The sequence below is a fragment of the Trichomycterus rosablanca genome, chromosome 17 (assembly GCF_030014385.1).
Source record: "Trichomycterus rosablanca isolate fTriRos1 chromosome 17, fTriRos1.hap1, whole genome shotgun sequence".
Classification (NCBI taxonomy): Eukaryota; Metazoa; Chordata; class Actinopteri; order Siluriformes; family Trichomycteridae; genus Trichomycterus; species Trichomycterus rosablanca.
In genome coordinates this window covers 2,889,851-2,909,555 of record NC_086004.1, presented here as the reverse complement: position 1 = coordinate 2,909,555, position 19,705 = coordinate 2,889,851, and the positions used below count along the sequence as shown (strand labels likewise).

The window sequence follows — 19,705 nt, the reverse complement described above, 5'->3', positions numbered from 1 at the left end:
TTTGAGTCGGTCATCCTCTAGACCTTCATCAGTGGTCAGGGGCGCTGTTGGCTGGATGTGTTTGGTTGGTGGACTATTCTCAGTCCAGCAGTGACAGTGAGGTGTTTAAAAACTCCAGCAGCGCTGCTGTGTCTGATCCACTCATACCAGCACAACACACCACCACCATGTCAGTGTCACTGCAGTGCTGAGAATGATCCACCACCTAAATAATACCTGCTCTGTGATGGTTCTGTGGGGGTCCTGACCATTGAAGAACAGCATGAAAGGGGGCTAACAAAGCATGCAGAGAAACAGATGGACTACAGTCAGTAATTGTAGAACTACAAAGTGCTTCTATATGGTATGATGGTAAGTGGAGCTGATAAAATGGACAGTGAGTGTAGAAACAAGGAGGTGGTTTAATGTTATGGTTGATCGGTGTATGTATGTGAGTGTGTACATTTTTCGAACCTCAAGGTTAGAAACTCAAGGACTTATACGATTATTAGGGTGCACCCATCACACCATCTCACTGTAGATGACTTTCCTGCAGGCTCTTCTTTCCACAATCAAAAGAAAGACAGTCACAAAGATGTAAACATCACTGTAAACCATGAAACTTATAAAGATAAAGATCTGGTTATTTGCATTAATTGTGCACAATTCTGCATAATAGATTTCTAACCCGTGGACTAAATTGAATCATCATAGTGAAACACAGGCTGTAAAAAGCACAGGGGTGTCGTTCTGTGCCTATAAACCTGCAGAATACACAATTTACCTGTCAGCAAACATGTTCCCTCTAATGCAGTAGAAAATGTGTCACTTCAGATTCACAGGCTTGTAAAAATTACACAGGGTTCTTTTTTTTTTTTCAGAAAGGGCACACAAGCCTGGATCTAATCAAACGCAGTCCTGTCCAGTCACATCACATTTCTCAGATCAGAAGATTATAAGCATGAGGCTGAGCATCGAGCCGTTACCAGAGCCAGTCACACGTCAGCTCAGCCCGGCGCTCTATTAATATTTAGTAACCTTTCCTCCGACATCCTAGCACAGGTCACAGTCATCCGTAAAGCCTGGATCTCCTTTTTTTCTTGCTTTCCAGGGACTTGAAAACCTAAATAAAATCTCCCTGTTGTATTGTAGTAGTGTTCTGTGGTGAATTTAATGCACTCATTTTGGGATGCATTAAAAAAATATTTAAAAAACACAATCTCATCAAACACTATCACCCCACATCAGTGCTCGACTTTAGTAAGGCTTAGAGTGAAAATTCATTCCTGCAATCACATTTAGTAAAAGTATTTATTAATAAAAAATAAAGCAAGTCTTTATTGATAAGAATTGTGCTGATCATTCTCAGCACTGCAATGACACTGACGTGGTGGTGGTGGTGTGTTAGTGTGTGTTGTGCTGGTATGAGTGGATCAGACACAGCAATGCTGTCAGTGCTGGACTGAGAATAGTCCACCAGCCAAAAATATCCAGCCAACAGCGCCCCGTGTGACCCCTGATGAAGATCTACAAGATGAACAACTCAAACAGCAGCAATAGATGAGCGATCGTCTCTGACTTTACATCTACAAGGTGGACCGACTGGGTAGGAGTGTCTAATAGAGTGGACAGTGAGTGGACACGGTATTTAAAAACTCCAGCAGCGCTGCTGTGTCTGATCCACTCATACCAGCACAACACACACTAACACACCACCACCATGTCAGTGTCACTGCAGTGCTGAGAATGATCCACCACCTAAATAATACCCCTGTGGGGGTCCTGACCATTGAAGAACTGAGTGAAACCAGAGGTAAAAAAAAAACAAAAGGTATATAGGGAAACTGATGAACTACAGTCAGTAATTGTAGAACTACAAAGTGCTTCTATATGGTAAGTGGAGCTGATAAAGTGGACAGTGTGTGTAGAAACAAAGAGGTGGTTTTAATGTCATGGCTGATCAGTGTATACAAACGATTAATAATTTGGTGGTTTCAAAGGTTGTATAACATCATCTGATTTTGGGGCAAGGCCTCCTAGTACTTGTCAACAGCTAGTGACTTTTCTTCGCCCATATAAACAGGGCTAGTTTGACTGCACACACTAAACAGTATGTGAAAAATTGGTCTTTTGCTGTGGGTGGGTTGTGAAGAAAACCCACAATCATCCCTAAACTACAGTAGAGTTCAGCATTATAGTGGACAGCACCGATCAATACAGGCTGATCCATTAAGTCTCATTATAACAGCGACTGGAGCAGAAGAACACGGCACAGTTTCCTGATTGCTTTTCCCTCCGCTGTGATTCCAACAGGATATACTGTGAGGACAAAAACACGTTCCTGCAGGACTGTGAGGACGACGGCGAGACTGCCGCTGGTGGAAGACTGCTCCATCTCCTCCAGGTTCGTTTCTCTATGTGTGAGGCTGTTAAAGTTTGAATGTTCGAGACGGTCAGATTATTGATTGGACTTGTGCTGCTGAAGATCTCCCGTAAACTTTCATTCCAGGTTCTATATATAACGCTTGATCCTGGGAAACGTAATCGGGGTCAGGATATTGGATCAGAGGGTGCAGTATTAGGGTCGGTGCAATCACTAGCAAGATAGAGCGTCTTGTGAAGAATACAAGTGCAGGACACTTTGTTTTAAGTTTAGATGGCATGTTGGCAGTAGTACAGGGCACGTTTCTTTAGCATGAATTGGAAAATGAAGGAATTAAATAAGAACCCTGGCTGAGCATGTTTCTAAAACGAATGGATTCACATTAATTTTGTTCCTGTTGTAGCCTAGCGGTTAAGGTACTGGACTAGTAAGCGGAAGGTCGCTGGTTCAAACACCACCACTGCCAGGTTGCCACCGTTGGGCCTTTGAGCAGCAAGGCTCTTAACCCTCAATTGCTTAGACTGTAAGTCGCTTTGGATAAAAGCGTCTGCTAAATGCTGAAAATGTAATGTAATGTAAATGTAATTTATAATAGCGTCTGATGCATTTGTAGAAGCTTCTCATATGGTTTTATACTGTCATTTCTTGGCATCTACAGCGTTAAGTAAACCTGGACTGAACTGAAATATGACTGAGGCAAGTTCAGCTTCATTTCCAGTCGAGTTTCCCGAACGCTGACCCCACAGACATCTTGGAGATGGCGAATGATTATCTCACATGGGTGCATGGCACCTCCGTAAACTGCTGTCTTATCTCACTGGTTCCCTGTGTACTCATCCGGGACTTGCAGGAGAGGGTGTGAAATCGATGTACCATCTTAATCAAAGCCAAATTTCACTTTCATTCGTGCCAGTTTGTGCTCAAACCTGACCAGGCTGAGCATTTTTTCAGCACTTTTTTTATTCATTTATTGAGAAACGAGGAATTGTGAACGACTTCATTAGCAGTGTGACGTTCCGTCGTGTTGGTGCAGTGTCATTATTTATTACACTGTTGCTGCAGTACGCTTCACGGCCAATCTTCTATCACGTTAGGGTAATAAACTTCTCACCCGCTTTTCATTCGGCGCTTCAGACCAGCTTCTTCTGACCTGAACTTCCTCTCACAAGCTCACATGTTTTCTATTCATAGAACTGGATGCGATGCTTTGTACAGATGAGTGTTCAGTTTTCTTTTATTAGAGTATGCAGATGGCACAGACCGCTGTCTCTCCGGTATTCTGCCAAGCCAGGCTCCGAGGGGGGTTTCAAATGTGACTGACAGCTCATACAGGCAGGTGACAGTTAGCGTTTCATCAAATACACATTATTTATGAATTTTATTCATTTATTTAGCAGTGATAACACTCGATGCCCTAAGATTTAACACCCCACTTGCACTCTTAGGACGAGGATGAATTATTAAAGTTGTGTATTGACAACATGATGAAATGCTTCAGCATTACTGATTCAGGACAGATATGTGACTGCCAGCAGAGCTGAAATGTAAATGTGTTCTGTACGACTGGTGGTCGTTATTTCTATTTGGCTGCATTTTAGTTATTGGAACGAATCCCCACAGTCCGCCACATATATTCAGTTCCTACAGCTTTTGCCTTGAGTGCCGTACTCAGTTGGGTTATAATAGTAACAACCGATTGGTGCATTTAAAATGATTTAAGCTTTAAGCATTATTACATTCAACACCTTTGGGATGAATTGGAGCGGTGATTCTGAGCCAGGCCTTCTGGTCCAAAGCAGTGCTTGGCCTCACAAATGGTCTTTCTACAGAATGAGCTTAATCACCCACAAACACAATACAACATTCAGTACGAAGCCTTCCCAAAAGAGTGGAGGCGGTCACAGCTGTGAAGATGGGTCTCTTCACATGCCCAACAAATGGAATTGGCAATGGAAGCCAAATGATGCTTTTAAACAACAACATCTGCTGTTATGTAGAGTGGAGGAGTCTTTATAGGAGTTTGTTATAGAGGTACCCAGCTGTAATACATCTCTACAAGCTTTGCACACTTGATTTTGGGCAGTTTACCCTACTCTTCATGGCAGATCCTCTCAAGCTATGTCAGATAGAATGGCAAGCGTCTGTGATCTACCATCTTCAGGTCTCTCTATAGATCAGGGGTGTCAAACTTTTCACCGAGGGCCACATCTGCATTATGGTGGCCCTCAAAGGGCCGATTGTAACGTATCCTGCTGTGATTGCAGTCGCCTTCTCATAACACAAGAGACGTACCGGTTTCTCTTCTTAAAGCACAAACTTGTTTTCACTTTCCATCTTTCATTAAATTTTCTCCTTCTGCTTCAATTTTCTCCTCTTGCACATTTTGGGATTATTTGTAGATATTTCTCAACACCACTTGTTGGAAAACTGCCTCAGTTAAACGCTGATGTAGAAATACTGACATCTAGTGGTGGGGGCAGTCACTTAGCAGGTCACAAAATCGTTTAGGTACGATGTATTTTAAGACAATCATACATCTTTTAAGCTCTCGCGGGCCACATAAAATGACGTGGCAGGCCGGATTTGACACATGTGCTATAGATGCTTGAGAAGGTTTAAGTCTGTGCTTTTGCTGGGCCAGTCAAAGACATTCAGAGATCTGTTTGTTTTGCCTGTATGCTTTGAGTCATTGTCATGAAACAATTAGTCTTTGGGTTTGCTTCTACTCTGGAAGAAGTTTCTATAGTTAAATTCATATATTTCACTGAATTCATCAGTTTATCCTTCCATTGTTACCAGTCTCTCTGTAAGCAGCTTTGTTCCTTTCCAAATTAAGTCCAATCAATTTAAATTACAACAGGTGAGCAGATGATCATTAAGGATCATTAAAGCTAGCAGGATGCACCTGAGGAGTGCCACAGAAAAAGGTCTAAACATCTTTGTTGTTTAAGGTGAATATATCAGTTTAAAATTAAATCTACAACACAATAAAAGTGTGCAAAAAGCCAGGAGGTCTGAATATTTCAGAGCAGTTTGATGAGCAGAAGGATGGAAACCACCATACATGACCTCTCCAATCACCAGATTCAAACACAATTCATTTCATTTTTATCAACCGCTTCACAGCCGGACCGCTTACACAGGAAACACTGAGCACAATGCACGAATACTCTGGACAGGGCTCCAATCAACTGCAGCCAACCCAACACCCCCCTCCTTCTCTACTAAGGTTCAAACCCGGATCTCAGTGGTGCTGGGCTAGCGTAATAGACTGCTGTGCCACCTGAAAGCTTAAACATCAGTGAATTTTTGTAAGATGTTCTGGAGCACAGACCTTCCTCCTTCTGCGGCCCTTAAAGCAGGGGAAGGTTTTCTTCACGAGGAGTCACAAACCATCTTGTGCACCCGACTAAAAATGAATAAGGTTCTTACAAAGCTACTTTATTTCACATGTTCCATGTTTCTCATTTGCAGTGATTGTGCTGAATCTGCTGATGTACACTATAAACATGAACAAGAAAACAAATGGCTTTGGTCCAGTCTTGTATTATCATAATGTAGTTATTACGTTCTATATAATGACTATATATGTACTGTATCTGCAGCTGGAATGGAAGTTCTTCCAGGCACTTTTTTTTCCACCATGATGAATTGCTTATGCATGACAGCTTCACTGCAGATTGCAGATTCTAAAATGGAAATGTGCTTTTTACTATTGGTCGTCGATTTGCTTTGAAATGGGTCATTTCCTTTCTGGCAGCATTTTAATAAATCCTCTCATATCTATATATTTATTTATTATAATAATTACAAATATAATGTTGTTTAACTTTCAGTTCTGGGCAATGTAAAGTGAGATAGGAGATATGTGTAGGACTGAAAATGGATCTGGACAGAAATCAGTCCTGTTTCTGTTCTATGCATTTTGGGATGTTTTGGGATACACCACTGTCCACTTATTTTACACGATAGTGCTTAATGAGTGACATACACAAATAATTGTTAATTTGTTTAAAAACAGCCTGTTTTTTTTTCCAAAGGCTAGATGGAACAAACCTTGGGACTCACTTTTATTCAGTCACAATAGCAGTAGGAACGTTGGGCATATTGCTGGGCGGTATGACCAAAAAATTGTATCATGGTATTTTGTAAGATTCTAATGGTTTCATGGTATATTACGGTATGTTTTATTTTTTTGTATGACTGGGACTTTTTATATGTAACTTTATGTACTGGGACTTTTTATAAGTACATAGAATATAAAAGGTTTTAATTTCACCATGTATATAATGAAGGTTTTGAGTACTGACTACTATATAAGCTTTGCTTGGCCGCACAAAATGACACAGTATATGATGGAATCAGTATGCATGAAACCGGTGCAACCACTGATGAAGTGAACAGTTATACCGTTATACTGAGGTACGACTCCACTGATTGTATAACATGATTACAGGTCTGTTGTAGAAAGGTCGATTACTATAATTCTACACTTCCAGCTTGCTTCTGTTTTGTTGGTATAATGTTAGTATAACAATTAAACTGAAGTATTTTCACCCTGGTAGGAACGTCGCTCCACCGGTTGCTTTTTTGCAACAACCCGACAAACCAAACGGTATAGTGTTTTAATCCGTACAGTATATAGTGTTTTTATCTGTGTCTGAACAAAAACAAAACTTCTAAATTGCCGACAGCTCATTTCTTTGTTGTTTTTGTTTATTTTTTCCCACCATATCGAGAAAACCTCTCTCGTCTGTTAACACTGTTATGCTAACGCTACCTGATTAACAAGTGAGCTGTATCTAATCTGTACAACTCTCCATAGCACTTTTAGCGGTGAACAATATTATATGATTTGCGTCCTATTGAAGCTTACAGCTGTTAAAAATTAACTGTGCTACGGTATGGCGGTATATGAAAATTCCATATTATACGAGGAGTCAAAGTCGGTATACCGAATGAACCGTCGTACCGTTGTTTTATAGCACGGTCTGGTTCACGGTTGAAGTCCTTGATGGGGTTGAGGTCAGGGCTTTGTGCTGCCAATGAATTCCCTCACACCAAACCTGGCAAACCAGTAAACTGTAGCGTTTTTCTGACATCTGCTAAACCCAGATTCTCCATCAGACTTCCAGATGGCGAAACAATATTCCTCAGAGAATGCATTTCCACTGCGTCAGAGTGACAGCAGACATTTTTGAGTAATTGGAAATGTGGCATCCAACGAAAGTGCTGTATTGAAAAGTCATGGAGCTCTTTAGAACAGCTTTTTTCATTACACTGTGTTCTGTGGAGGATGTTTGTCTGTGGAAATTGCAGTCAGTGCTTCTGAAATAGCTGAATCTACAAGTTTTGATGACTAATGCTTCTGACATACCACACATTCTGTATCAATAATTAAATCTATTAATATAACATGCTTGGTTGTATCAAAAAGAAGATGACCACAGCACAGTGCTCTGTAAAAGAGTAGGTATGTGTGAAAGTGTTTATAGTAAAATATTGAGCGCAAACTCAGAAATGCCAAAGAATGAATGCTATAAAATGTTAAGAACAGCAGAACAAAGCGATTATGACCTGAGGCAATATAAGCTACAGGGCTAGAATGAGCACTGCAAGCAAACAGAAGAATTGATTGTAGAAAAACAAGCAAGATAAGTGAAGAAAACATTGTACAAGCTGAACTTTCCAAAGAACTGTGGAAGAAATTGAATCAAAAAAATTGAAAAATGGATTGTAGTGAAACAAAAATGGGTGATGCATACGTGCGAGAGAGAACATATTCGAGCCAAAAAAGCTGTTTTGTTATATTAAAACTATAACACATGTAAGTACATTTATACCCACATACTGTATGACATAATGACATATACAATGTGAGCCTTTATGACTGAGATTTTACATGCTCTAACCCAATAACACTGAAGTCAATAAAACTGAAGCTAAATGTTCAAAGGTTTTACATTACAGGTCATACATTAGTAACACTGGTGTCCATTTGCAGCCATTAGTATTCCAGAAATGTTGTCATATACAAAAAAGTTACTACATTTGTGGCTAGCACTGTCGCGTCATAGCATGAGAGTCCTGGGTTCGATCCCCAGGTGAAGCGGTCCGGGTCCTTTCTTTGTGGAGTTTGCATGTTCTTCCCGTGTCTGTGTGGGTTTCCTCCAGGTGCTCCGGTTTCCTCCCACAGTCCAAACACATGCAAGTGAGGTGAACTGGAGATACAAAATTGTCCATGACTGTGTTTGATGTCAAACTTGTGAACTGATGAATCTTGTGTAATGAGTAACTACCGTGTAAAACATGATGTTAAAATCCTAATAAACAAACTACATTTGTCCCCGCTAGCTTGTTGGTGGATTTTAGCAGGTTAAACAACACTTGTAAAGAGCCACAGCAAACATGCTTTAATGCTTGCTTCCCCAAACTGTATACCTGTATACCTGTACCTATGAGCATAAGCCAAACCTGTTACTCTCTGACCTGTTCATGAAGAGGCATTCAGAGGAATAAAGATTTAATGTTTGATGGTTTAGCGCAGGGTTTTTAAAACCTGCAACCCTTGGATGGGAAACAGAAAAAGTAATAGTTAACAGGCACTTAAACAGGAATGATTTTACAGAGCAGACAGACCCAATCTTCTCATGAATGAAGTATATTTTGTTCTGTGTTTCAGTAAGCATTCAGAGTAAGATGTATTGTATGTGTAGCCTGGGTCATGAAAAAATCATGGACAAAATGTTTGAAAAACCCTGATTTAATGTTTATATATGTGCCTGCAGATTCTGGATGTGAGGAATGTGCTTGTGGTGGTGTCACGATGGTACGGCGGCATCCTGCTCGGCCCGGACCGTTTCAAACACATCAACAACTGCGCCAGGAACATCCTCATCCAGGAGGGTTACGCAGAAACTGCGGTGAGACTGTAGTTACTATACACATATGCACAACATGACATGCAGGCGATACTGTATATTATATATTATATATTACATACAGTATATAGCTCACCACTGCTGAAATCTTGGTTAAATGTCAGTGGTCCTATTGACCATTCGGGTGTCTAAACAGACATGATTGGTAATGTCTGAGGGGGAGAGAATGGTCGAAGCCCTGCAATGAATTGCCGCCCTGTCCAGTGTATTTTTGCCTTGCACCCAGTGTTTCCTGGACAAGACCGGAACCGTATCCATGGCGACCCTGACCAGCATCAAGCAGTTTATAAAAATAAAAAAAAATTTCATGACTTTAAAATTTTGACTAATCACAGCAAGAAGTTCCTGGGTTCGATCCCCAGGTAGGGCGGTCTGGGTCCATTCTGAGTAGAGTTTGTATGTTCTCCCCGTGTCTGTGTGGGTTTCTTCCAGGGCTCCGGTTTCCTCCCACAGTCCAAAGACGTGCAAGTGAGGTGAATTGGAGATACAAAAATGTCCACGAGTGTTTGATATTAAACTTGTGAACTGATGAATCCTGTGTAATGTAACTACCGTTTCTGTCATGAAGGTAACAGAGGTGTGTAAAATATGACTTTAAAATCCTAATAAATAAATATATAAATATTTTGGGATCTTTGTGTACATAAAGGAGCTGTATATTTGCTGAACTCTTAAGTAGGTATCTATGGTATTAAATGCCGCTTTAAGGTGACGCCTATGATGAAATTCAGGGTGTAAGAAGATTAGGTTTACACAGAGGCTCGACTTGTGCCTGGCATTTGTTTGTTGTTTGCTTTCCTTTCATTTCTCTGCAAATGTGGACGTTTGAGCGGCACCAGGATTGCCATGGTTACAGGGGTGATGAGGGGTTTAGTGGGTTTTCACTGGGATCACTGAGATGTGCACCCTTAATGTTAATGATTACTTTGCTCTACACACAATGCATTCAGAGCTGTTTCTGTTTCTGTTAATCAGGCGAGATCGGCTGGTTAGCACTGAACGAGAGCATCACACCTACTGCAAAATCTGGCATCGCTTCTCTTTCACTCTTTCACATTACTCACGTCACAGTCTCCAAAAAGCCAGTCTGAGCGTAGCTACAGGGAACAAAAACTCAAACCTAAAAGCTGGGACACAAAGCACCGAGCTGAAAGCATAAACCTGGACAATGTGCTTGTGTTTGTAATTTGCATAGCGCCCACACGTTGAATAGAGTGCAGTTGTAAAATCCTACGCTTTTCTTCCGCCTGTCATCGCAACACTGAAATGCAGGCGGTATTTAAACATGAGTAAAGAGATGCGCATTATTTTTCTAAAAGGAGACATCACACGAGTGCAATCAATTCCATTTCATTTCAGCCACATCCATTACTAACAGGTGTATAAACTTGGATTGTATGCTTCCAGTATATGCAGCAATTGCAGCTCCTTATCTGATATGCCACTGCAAGCTTTGCACATGTGGATTTGGGCAGTTTATACCATACGTCATGGCAGATCCTCCCAAGCTCCTTCAGACTGTAAACTGCTATCTTTAGGTCTTACTAGAAATGTTTGATGGGGTTTACTTAAGGACATTCAGACACTCGAATCAAAGGCAATTTAGTGTTGGATTGGCTGGAAGCTTCGGGTCATTGTTGTGTTCGAAGGTGAACTGCTACCTCAGTGTTCTGGAGGACGTTTTCTTTAACGGTATTAGCCCGATGGCTGGATGTTTTGATATATTAAATTATCCTTAGACCTTTTATAACCTTCATCTATCTTTACCAAGAATGGCAGTTATACTGAAGTGGTTGTAGCTTTTCTCGTAGTTTTAGGAGTTTCAGTGTGAACATTAAGCTTGATGATAATAATTAAAACTGAAGTGAATTAGTAATTGTATAACCGTGATTACAATGCATTTATGATGGCAGAATGTTCCAAACAATGAACGGTGATTATAACGACTGGTGACTGATGACGTGGTAATTACGACGACGACAGAACTATGCCAGCACGACAGTTTTGTTCCATATGCATAAAGCAAATGCGGTTCTTATGTCACGCACAGATGCTGAATATCATTACGGACGTGCTGTGCGGATGAAATGAGTGACTCATTTTACCAAACATGGCAGAAATCTGCTTAACAAACAAACTCGGAGCTTATTTTAAATAAAGGCTTTAAATGAACTCATTAGTAATTTCGTGGTCGTTTTAAAAGGCCGGTCCGGGAGGAGATTTTTGGCACCGTGCTGTTCTAGTAATCAGAATGAGAAAGAAGTGGGAGCAAATTCTCAGCTAGAAAGAAACCATGCTTATGTGATCAACAACAAACCTGAAGGTGCTGTTTTTAAAGCTAAGGCTTTACTTTCCTGCCAGCCTTTAAGCTCATCTGACTGTGCACAGTGTCAGTCATGTTTCAGCAGATAAGAATTAAAGGCACGCAGTGTTTTGGTGCTTCTTATACCAATTACATCTTTCTGACAAATAGGACACAGCAGGTACGGCTAGGAAAACACATTTCAGACCAGCGGAACCTAAGTACTGGTGTACCACAAGGCTGTGTGCTTTCACCCCTTCTCTTCAGTCTTCATACCAATGACTGTGTTTCTAAGGAACCAGGTGTAAAGATCCTTAAGTTTGCTGATGACACCACTGTGGTGGGCCTCATAACCGATGGTGACGAGTCTGCCTACAGAAAGGAGGTCGAGCAGTTGGTCTCCTGGTGCAGCGACAACCACCTGCTGATCAACACACAAAAGACTGTAGAGATGGTGGTGGATTTCAGGTGCAATGCACCCTCCTTACACCCCCTCACAATTAATGGCTCTATGGTCTTAGTGGTGGAGTCACTTAAGTTCCTGGGCACCACCTTATTCAGGGACCTCCATCACCAGGAGGGCTCAGCAGAGAATGTTCTTCCTGAGACAGCTGAAGAAATTCAACCTGCCACAGAGTCTGCTGATCCAGTTCTTCACAGCAATAATAGAGTCCATCCTTACATCATCCATCACCATTTGGTTTGGTTCCTCAACATCACATGAACGAGCCAAACTCCAGTGTATAATCAAGACAGCGGAGAGGATCATTGGCTGTAGTCTGCCAACGCTTCAGGACATTTACAACAGCAGAGTGCTGAAGCGTGCCGGCAAAATTACAGCAGACCCCTCTCATCCTGGACATCACCTTTTTCCGACTCTTCCATCTGGCAGAAGACCCAGGACGATAAAAACGAACACATCCAGACACGCTAACAGCTTTTTCCCCAGAGCTGTAACACTTTTTAACCAAAGTTGTTCTCTTGGGCAAATGTTGGTAAATACTGGTTAACAGTCCGTGTGCTGTCGGGTCTGTTAAATATGTTCTATGTTACATGTCATACATGTGTAATTATCTGTACTAATATGTGTATTGTTTGTACTACTATGTGGACTATTGTGTGTATAATTGTGTGTATCACCAAAGCAAATTCCTCGTATGTGTAGCATACCTGGCGAAATAAAGTGATTCTGATTCTGATTCTGATCTGACCATCCAGACAACAATTTTATTCCAGCATAGGATATTCAAAGATGCCGCTGTTTCTTTACTTTCTAATCAGAATCGCTCTGTTTATACAGGCATTAAGTTTGTTTGTTTATTAGGATTTTAATGTCATGTTTTACACTTTGGTTACATTCATGACAGGAACGGTAGTTACTCATTACACAAGATTCATCAGTTCACAAGTTTACATCAAACACAGTCCTGGACAATTCTAGTGTCACCAATTCACCTCACATGCACGTCTTTGGAGGAAACTCTGTGGGAGGAAACTGGAGCACCCGGAGAAAAACCACGCAGACACGGGGAGAACATGCAAACTCCACACAGAAAGGACCCGGACCGCCCCACCTAGGGATCAAAACCAGGACCTTCTTGCTGTGAGGCGGCAGTGCTACCCACTTAGCCACCGATCAAAATAACTACTATCTAACTACTAGTATTATTAAATGTTGTTTTAATTTACTTGAAAGGGAATCCTTACTTTTTGCTATTTTGAGTATTTGAAAACATTGTATAATAAAGGAGAATTAAAAAATTAGAATTATAATTATTATAATTATCACTTAGACCAGCCCATTTTCAAGTCTGTCTAAAATACTTGAAACAGCTGAAAAGTGAAACACTTTACATAAGTGCTGCATTTAATCTGCCTTGTACTTCTATAACATAATTAATAAATAAAGCATTATTGCCAAGATCTTAGTACATCTATAATGAGTGCTTCCTCACTGTTATAGTCCCTACATTTCCAAACACACGTGTAAATAATGAATCAGAATAATGAACTGGTATTTCAACATTTAATTTACTCTCTGGTGGCACAGATTCAGCCCCACAGTATTAAATGAAACCATGACAATTTATCCCGTTTCTAATATATGCTGATGGACTTGTCATGTCATGTTTTCAGTTTAATTTATCAACTGTTTGCTGTTATGGACTGCCCACAGTGACCTTGACCTTCATGTAAATGTGACCTTTACCTTCCATGAACTTATTCACACCACCAATTACACAGTTTGCAGCTGATTGAACAAGTGGAGCACAACACACAGCGTGCAGAGCAACTATAACATACAGAGCCAAAAATGTAACAATCATTTTAACGGTGTACAGGATAGAGTTTTGGCGCCAGTAGTTACAAGGTAGTAGTTTTTTCCTGCAGACATTTTATTTAAAAATGCTAGTTATTAAGCAAAGGAGTCTGCCATGTTTGTGTTGTTTGAGCAGTAGAGCTCAAACAATGGCATGTCTGTACCATGATTAAAATTTTTTATTGTTCTTGCAAATAAGGTAAAAACATCTGAAGAACCAAATCAGGCATAATTTTGGAAACATAATCACAAGCACGTTTTAGACAATGTCTAATCTGCTTATAAGAATTAGACAAAATAAAAACATGAAACAATGAGGGCCACTAGTTTAGCGCTGCAGTAAAGGCAATAAAGTATGGTAGCTCATCACTGCTAAGATCTGGGGATCCAGGGTTCAAATCTCAGCTGTGCTATCGGCCAGTCTGGCGTCTGCATTGACATAGTTGACTAGTGTCCAAGAAGGGGTGGCCGAAACAGCCTAGCCATTGGAAGGTGCATTTATCGATGCACTCTTTATGCCAGTCCCAAGCCTGAATAGAAATAAGGTGATTGTGTAAGGAAGGGCACCCAGCGTAAAATCTGTGCCAAGTCTGGTATGCGGACCAGATCCGCCGTGGCGACGCCCAAATACAAGTACCAGCTTAAAGATGCTGTTGGCTGTTCTTCCATCTTTCAGACAAATAGGAAATGTTCTGTAGCTTGTGACTGAAAAATTAAAGCACATTTGTCCAAATGAAATTTAAAAAAATGTAGTTATGGTGCCAACTTGGTGCAAAGGGATATTCCACTAGCACACCAGCGCAGAGATTCTGAACTCCCTGGTTTGAAATTTGGCGTTGCCACCGGTCGGCTGGGCGCCATTTAGCGGGCATAATTGGCAGTGCCTGCAGGAGACACGTCTCTGCTAGGGCGGGAATGGGGTCACCCACTATGTGGGTGGGGTCTTCAAACGCTGTGTAAGGACCCTGGTTAGCAGATAGAGAGGCACCCGTGCAGAGTGCATGGGTGAAAAAGGGTTCCGCTAAGGGCTGCGCATGGGTCGGAGAAGGCATGCGCACCAATATACCTGCAATCGGGGATCCCCAGCAATGGAAGACAATTTGACTACACTAAATTGGGAGAAAATGAGAGAAAATGCAGAAATAAAATAGGAAAAAAATGTAGTCATTACATAGTTTATTGTGATTTTTTTTAATGTAACAATTTGCCAGGTTAAATATACATATACAACATACATGTAGTGATTTCTTTATTTCTAGCTGGTGATTAATTAACTACAGCTGGTCACTTCTCTGTGCCTATATGAATAGAGCTTGTTTAACTGCACCACTAGACTGATCCACAGGGATTACAATGGAAAAATCTAAAAAGCTTTGTATATATATAAAAAAAACAGGAATAATAAAACAATTTACAATCTCATTAAGTGCCTAAGAGCCATAAGAACAAGCAGATATTTTACCTCCTCCATATTTTAAATATTTACCCATATGTAAAGTTGTTTGGTAGAAATATGGAAGCCGTCAGCTGTGATATAACTTATTCCAGCTCATACACGTCCTCTTGGATCTTAAACCTTTTATTTTCGTCTCCCCTCAGGATGAAGCATCAAAACCTGGAGGAAAAAGCAAAAAGCCCAGAGGCAAGAAGATGAAATGAAGTCGGCTGTGTGTACTGATCAGTCTCGGGGTAGATCGTGTCAACATGCAGGTGCTAGTGGATAAGGAGGTTAATCTTAGTACAAAGCAGGAGGAGAGCTCTCGGTCGCGTGGAGCACTCCGACGAGGACTCGGCTGGCTTTGCATTGTTAATGGACATCAAACAGGTTTAATTCGCCGGGCCGAAGTCGATGTCAGTCATGAATTTTCATGGCTTTTTCAGCATTAAAATGACTAAAAATGTTTGTACTTGAGTTTGTAATTTTAGATTTGCACTCTCAAAACTGTCATCTTGAAATTAAAATTAGGTAACAATTAAAAATGTGCCTTTTGTGACACAATCTGAATGTTAAAATATCTAAAGACTCCAAGATATAAACAGCTTAATGAATTTCTTTAAGACATTTTGAATGATGACTGCTGTGCTGCTTTGCTATGCATAACCACATCCTTTCTGTTATAATTAGGGCCTTACTTAATTCACAGGGAAACCTGCTTAATTTCACAGACCTCATTTTTCAAAAATCAAAGATTTTATGAATTTTTAAAGCCACATTTCATGGCTGTCATTAAAGTACAGTCTTAAACTGAATGATAGAATAAATGGAAGCTACAACACACAGCACAGCCTACTTTAACGAGTGAAAGACCAGTGGGCCAGTGATAGGTCAGTGAAAGGGCCAGTGATAGCTCAGTGGTCAAGGTACTGGACTAGCAATGAGAAGATTGCCGGTTCAAGCCCCGCCACCACAAAGTTGCCACTGTTGGGTCCCTGAGCAAGGCCCTTAACCCTCAATTGCTCATCGTGTAAGTCGCTTTGGATAAAAAGCGTCTGCTAAATGATGAAAATGAAAGACGAAAATACTCGTCCGTGTTTTGACCCCCACATAATCAGTTGGAAGTTTTCCAAACTCAGTTACTCGAGTCGTGTGTTTAGCAGCTTTACACTTCGACATCTTGGACATTTTGTCTAACGGCAGCGCGGTGGCTAAGTGGGTAGCACTGTCACCTCACAGCACGAAGGTCCTGGGTTCGATCCCCAGGTGGGGCGGTCCGGGTCCTTTTTGTGTGGAGTTTGCATGTTCTCCCAGTGTCTGCCTGGGTTTACTCCGAGTGCTCCGGTTTCCTTCCACAGTCCAAAGACATGCAAGTGAGGTGAACTGATGACCCTAAATTGTCCATGACTGTGTTTGATATAATCTTGTGAACTGATGAATCTTGTGTAATGAGTAACTACCGTTCCTGTCATGAATGTAACCAAAAAGTGTAAAACATGATTTCTAACCGATTGCTAAATTAACTGAGCGCCTTTAGTGTTTGCTGAGTTTATAAAGTAACAAATAAACTGTACAGAGACAAACTATCGGGAGCAAAATACTTTACTGGCTTGTTCTTTTAAGCACAGACTACAGAGAGATGATCATGTGTGTAGAGAAGCACACTTTTCATTGACTATGAAATTCCCAAAAGAACAAAATTCACTCAATACTTAAACACACACATCAAACATTAGCAGCACACTACACCACATAAAAGTCTGTTACACTAACTTAATCGCTGTTTGATTGCTAGGACACTTGATATTGCACCTTATATTTCATACACTATGCGAATTTAAAGTGTTAAATCACTTAAAACAAACCTTATATTTTGAATTTCACAGCAAATTGCGTATTTCACAGGAAATGACTCATTTCACGGTCCGAGACGCGATTGTCACAGCCATGAGTTAGGTAGGGCCTTCGTTATAATTCATTTATAATAATAGGAAGCTTAACCTAAAACTACTAAGTACTGATTTGAATAACTGTATTACAGTAGTATGTGATTCGGAACACTGTTCTCCTTCCAATTCAATGAACATACTCATTCTCAGCTGAGCAGAAGAGTTAAAGCGCCACCTTCACCCATTCACACCTCCTTCCGAACCAGTCACTGCAGAGATGGCCAGAGGTTATTGGGTTATTACATTATCAGAGCCACACTGCTACCATCACAGCCACCAGCTTAAAAGCAAATCCACCGAATAAGCTTCCCTAAGCGGGGACACAGGGAGGCTTCTGATAAGTTGGGACCGATCACAGACAGGCGAAGGTCTCAGCACTCAGGAACCTCAGGAACACCCACTTTTGGGCCGCTCAGGTGGCGCAGCGGTACAAACACACGCTGGAACCAGAGCTGGGATCTCGAATACATCGTATCGAATCTCAGCTCTGTCTTGCCAGCTGAGGCTGAGCGGCCATATGAACAACGATTGGCCTGTTGTTCAGATTTGGGCGGGACTAAGCCGGATGGGGACTCTCTCTCCCATGACTGGTGCAATTACGACTGCTGGCTGATTGATGGCGCCTGCACAGAGATGAGAAAAGAGTGCTCTCAGGGTGTGTCTCTCCGTACACAGCGCTGAGCTGCACTGCACTCATCAAATTGTAGGTGATAAGATGCATACGGCTGCTGCCCATGTGTCGGAGGGGGCATGGGTTAGCTTCGTTCTCCTCAATCTGAGTGGGAATCGGCACTGGTGGAGAGAAAGCATGACGCAGTCAGGCAATTGGACGCTCCTAAAGGGAGTAAAAGAGGAGAAAATGCATAAACAAAATAAAAAAACACCCACTTTCAGTCACCTCTCAACCAATCGTCTTTTTCATCTGCCAGCTTTCCACCTGTATGAATGGTAGTATAAAGCAGCCTTCAGCTCGCAGCAGTGTGTGTGTGTGTGTGTGTGTGTGTGCATGTGTGTGTGTGAGTGCGGGGGAGTCTGTGGGTGGATATGGGTTGCTGGTTAGGGTGTTATTGCTGGCTGCAAAGCGATGTGTTAAAGCCTTTTTTCTGTGTAATCCGTTCGAAACAAATGGATTGTCACACAGTCATTAAAACACTCTCACTGAGCTTTGACGAGTCCTCTCGTTTCTAATTGCTCGGCTGGATATGCAAATCCATCACTACAGATAAAGCTACTTTTTAATTTCCTTTTTTGAAATGTTATTTCAGATTTTAAAATTACTTTATCTGTAAAATCAGACTTGCTTTTATTTGTGGTAGAGGGGGAACTATAGAATATCACACTGTGTGCTGATAGGAGTTAAATGTGATGACCTCTTCATGTATTTTTTTCAGTTCTTTTTTTGAACAGCGTATATGGATAGACAGACTGATAGATGGACATACAGGCAGAGTGACAAAGAGACTGATTCCTTGATCATTAGTGAAGAGTACAACATGATAAGTGGCAATCTCAAAAGTCTTCACGCAGACAACAATACAAATTGAAAGATGAAAGGGTGCAAAATATGATAAAGTATGAATATAAAATATAGAATATATAAAAAATACAATATATACAGTAGCTGAGTAAAAGATTTACATGTAAAAGGTCAGTCAGAATCATCGTGTTTCCCACCCACTAACAGGTACCGTGATGAAGAGATAATCAGTGTTATTTACTTCACCTGTCAGTGGTCATAATGTTATGCTGCTCGGTGTATATGAGAATAAAAAGTATGTACATACAGCAGCTAAGAGTATTCACATATACAGAATTTAGTGTTCTTTAAAGTGACAAGAATACATAAAAACATAATATCTGAGAACATAAATAAAGGCATCAGTGCAGTGGTGCAGTATCGTGCTGTAGTGTGTGAATGCACGCAGGTCCCAGGTAGTGCATTTTTTTTATTTTCAGGTTTCTTTTAAGCTCCCTGTTTCACCACCTAATGAATATTAATGCACCTTCTGACTGCATCTTCGACCCTTTCCAATATAATTCTTGCTCTCTTTCTCTGGAGGGGGGGGGGCAGAGAGGACCTTGTGCTTTCTCATGTGAAAAGCTAAACACGATTTGCATATAAAATCCCTCAGCCTTACTTGTTTAAGGACAACAGGTCAAAACAAAGAAACGAAAAGTACTAACAATCTACTTTCTGATAACTTTACTTTTTTATTTTATTTTTTAATGTTTCGTCTTCGTTCAGTTCTTGTAATCCAATGTAGCCAAGATATTTTAAACATAAGAGCCCGTGTATGTTTTATACACTGATCAGCCATAACATTAAAACCACCTCCTTGTTTCTACACACATTGTCCATTTTATCAGCTCCACTTACCATATAGAAGCACTTTCTA

The 19,705-nt window shown here is 40.9% G+C and overlaps 1 protein-coding gene across 2 annotated transcripts in view; it reads left to right on the top strand.

Moving 5' to 3' along the window:
* The window catches only part of impact (impact RWD domain protein), a 47,565-nt gene extending 30,619 nt beyond the window's left edge, over nt 1-16,946 (top strand). Inside the window, exons 9-11 of one of the 2 annotated variants that reach the window (XM_063013193.1) lie at nt 2,293-2,383; nt 9,151-9,285; nt 15,525-16,946. In XM_063013193.1, coding sequence (XP_062869263.1) covers nt 2,293-2,383; nt 9,151-9,285; nt 15,525-15,584 — 286 coding nt within the window. In that variant the 3' untranslated portion in view covers nt 15,585-16,946. Of the gene's footprint in view, nt 1-860; nt 1,323-2,292; nt 2,384-9,150; nt 9,286-15,524 lie in introns of those variants that run through there. The other variant, XR_010015147.1, reaches the window with a different exon arrangement.
* Nucleotides 16,947-19,705: the final 2,759 nt, after the last annotated feature.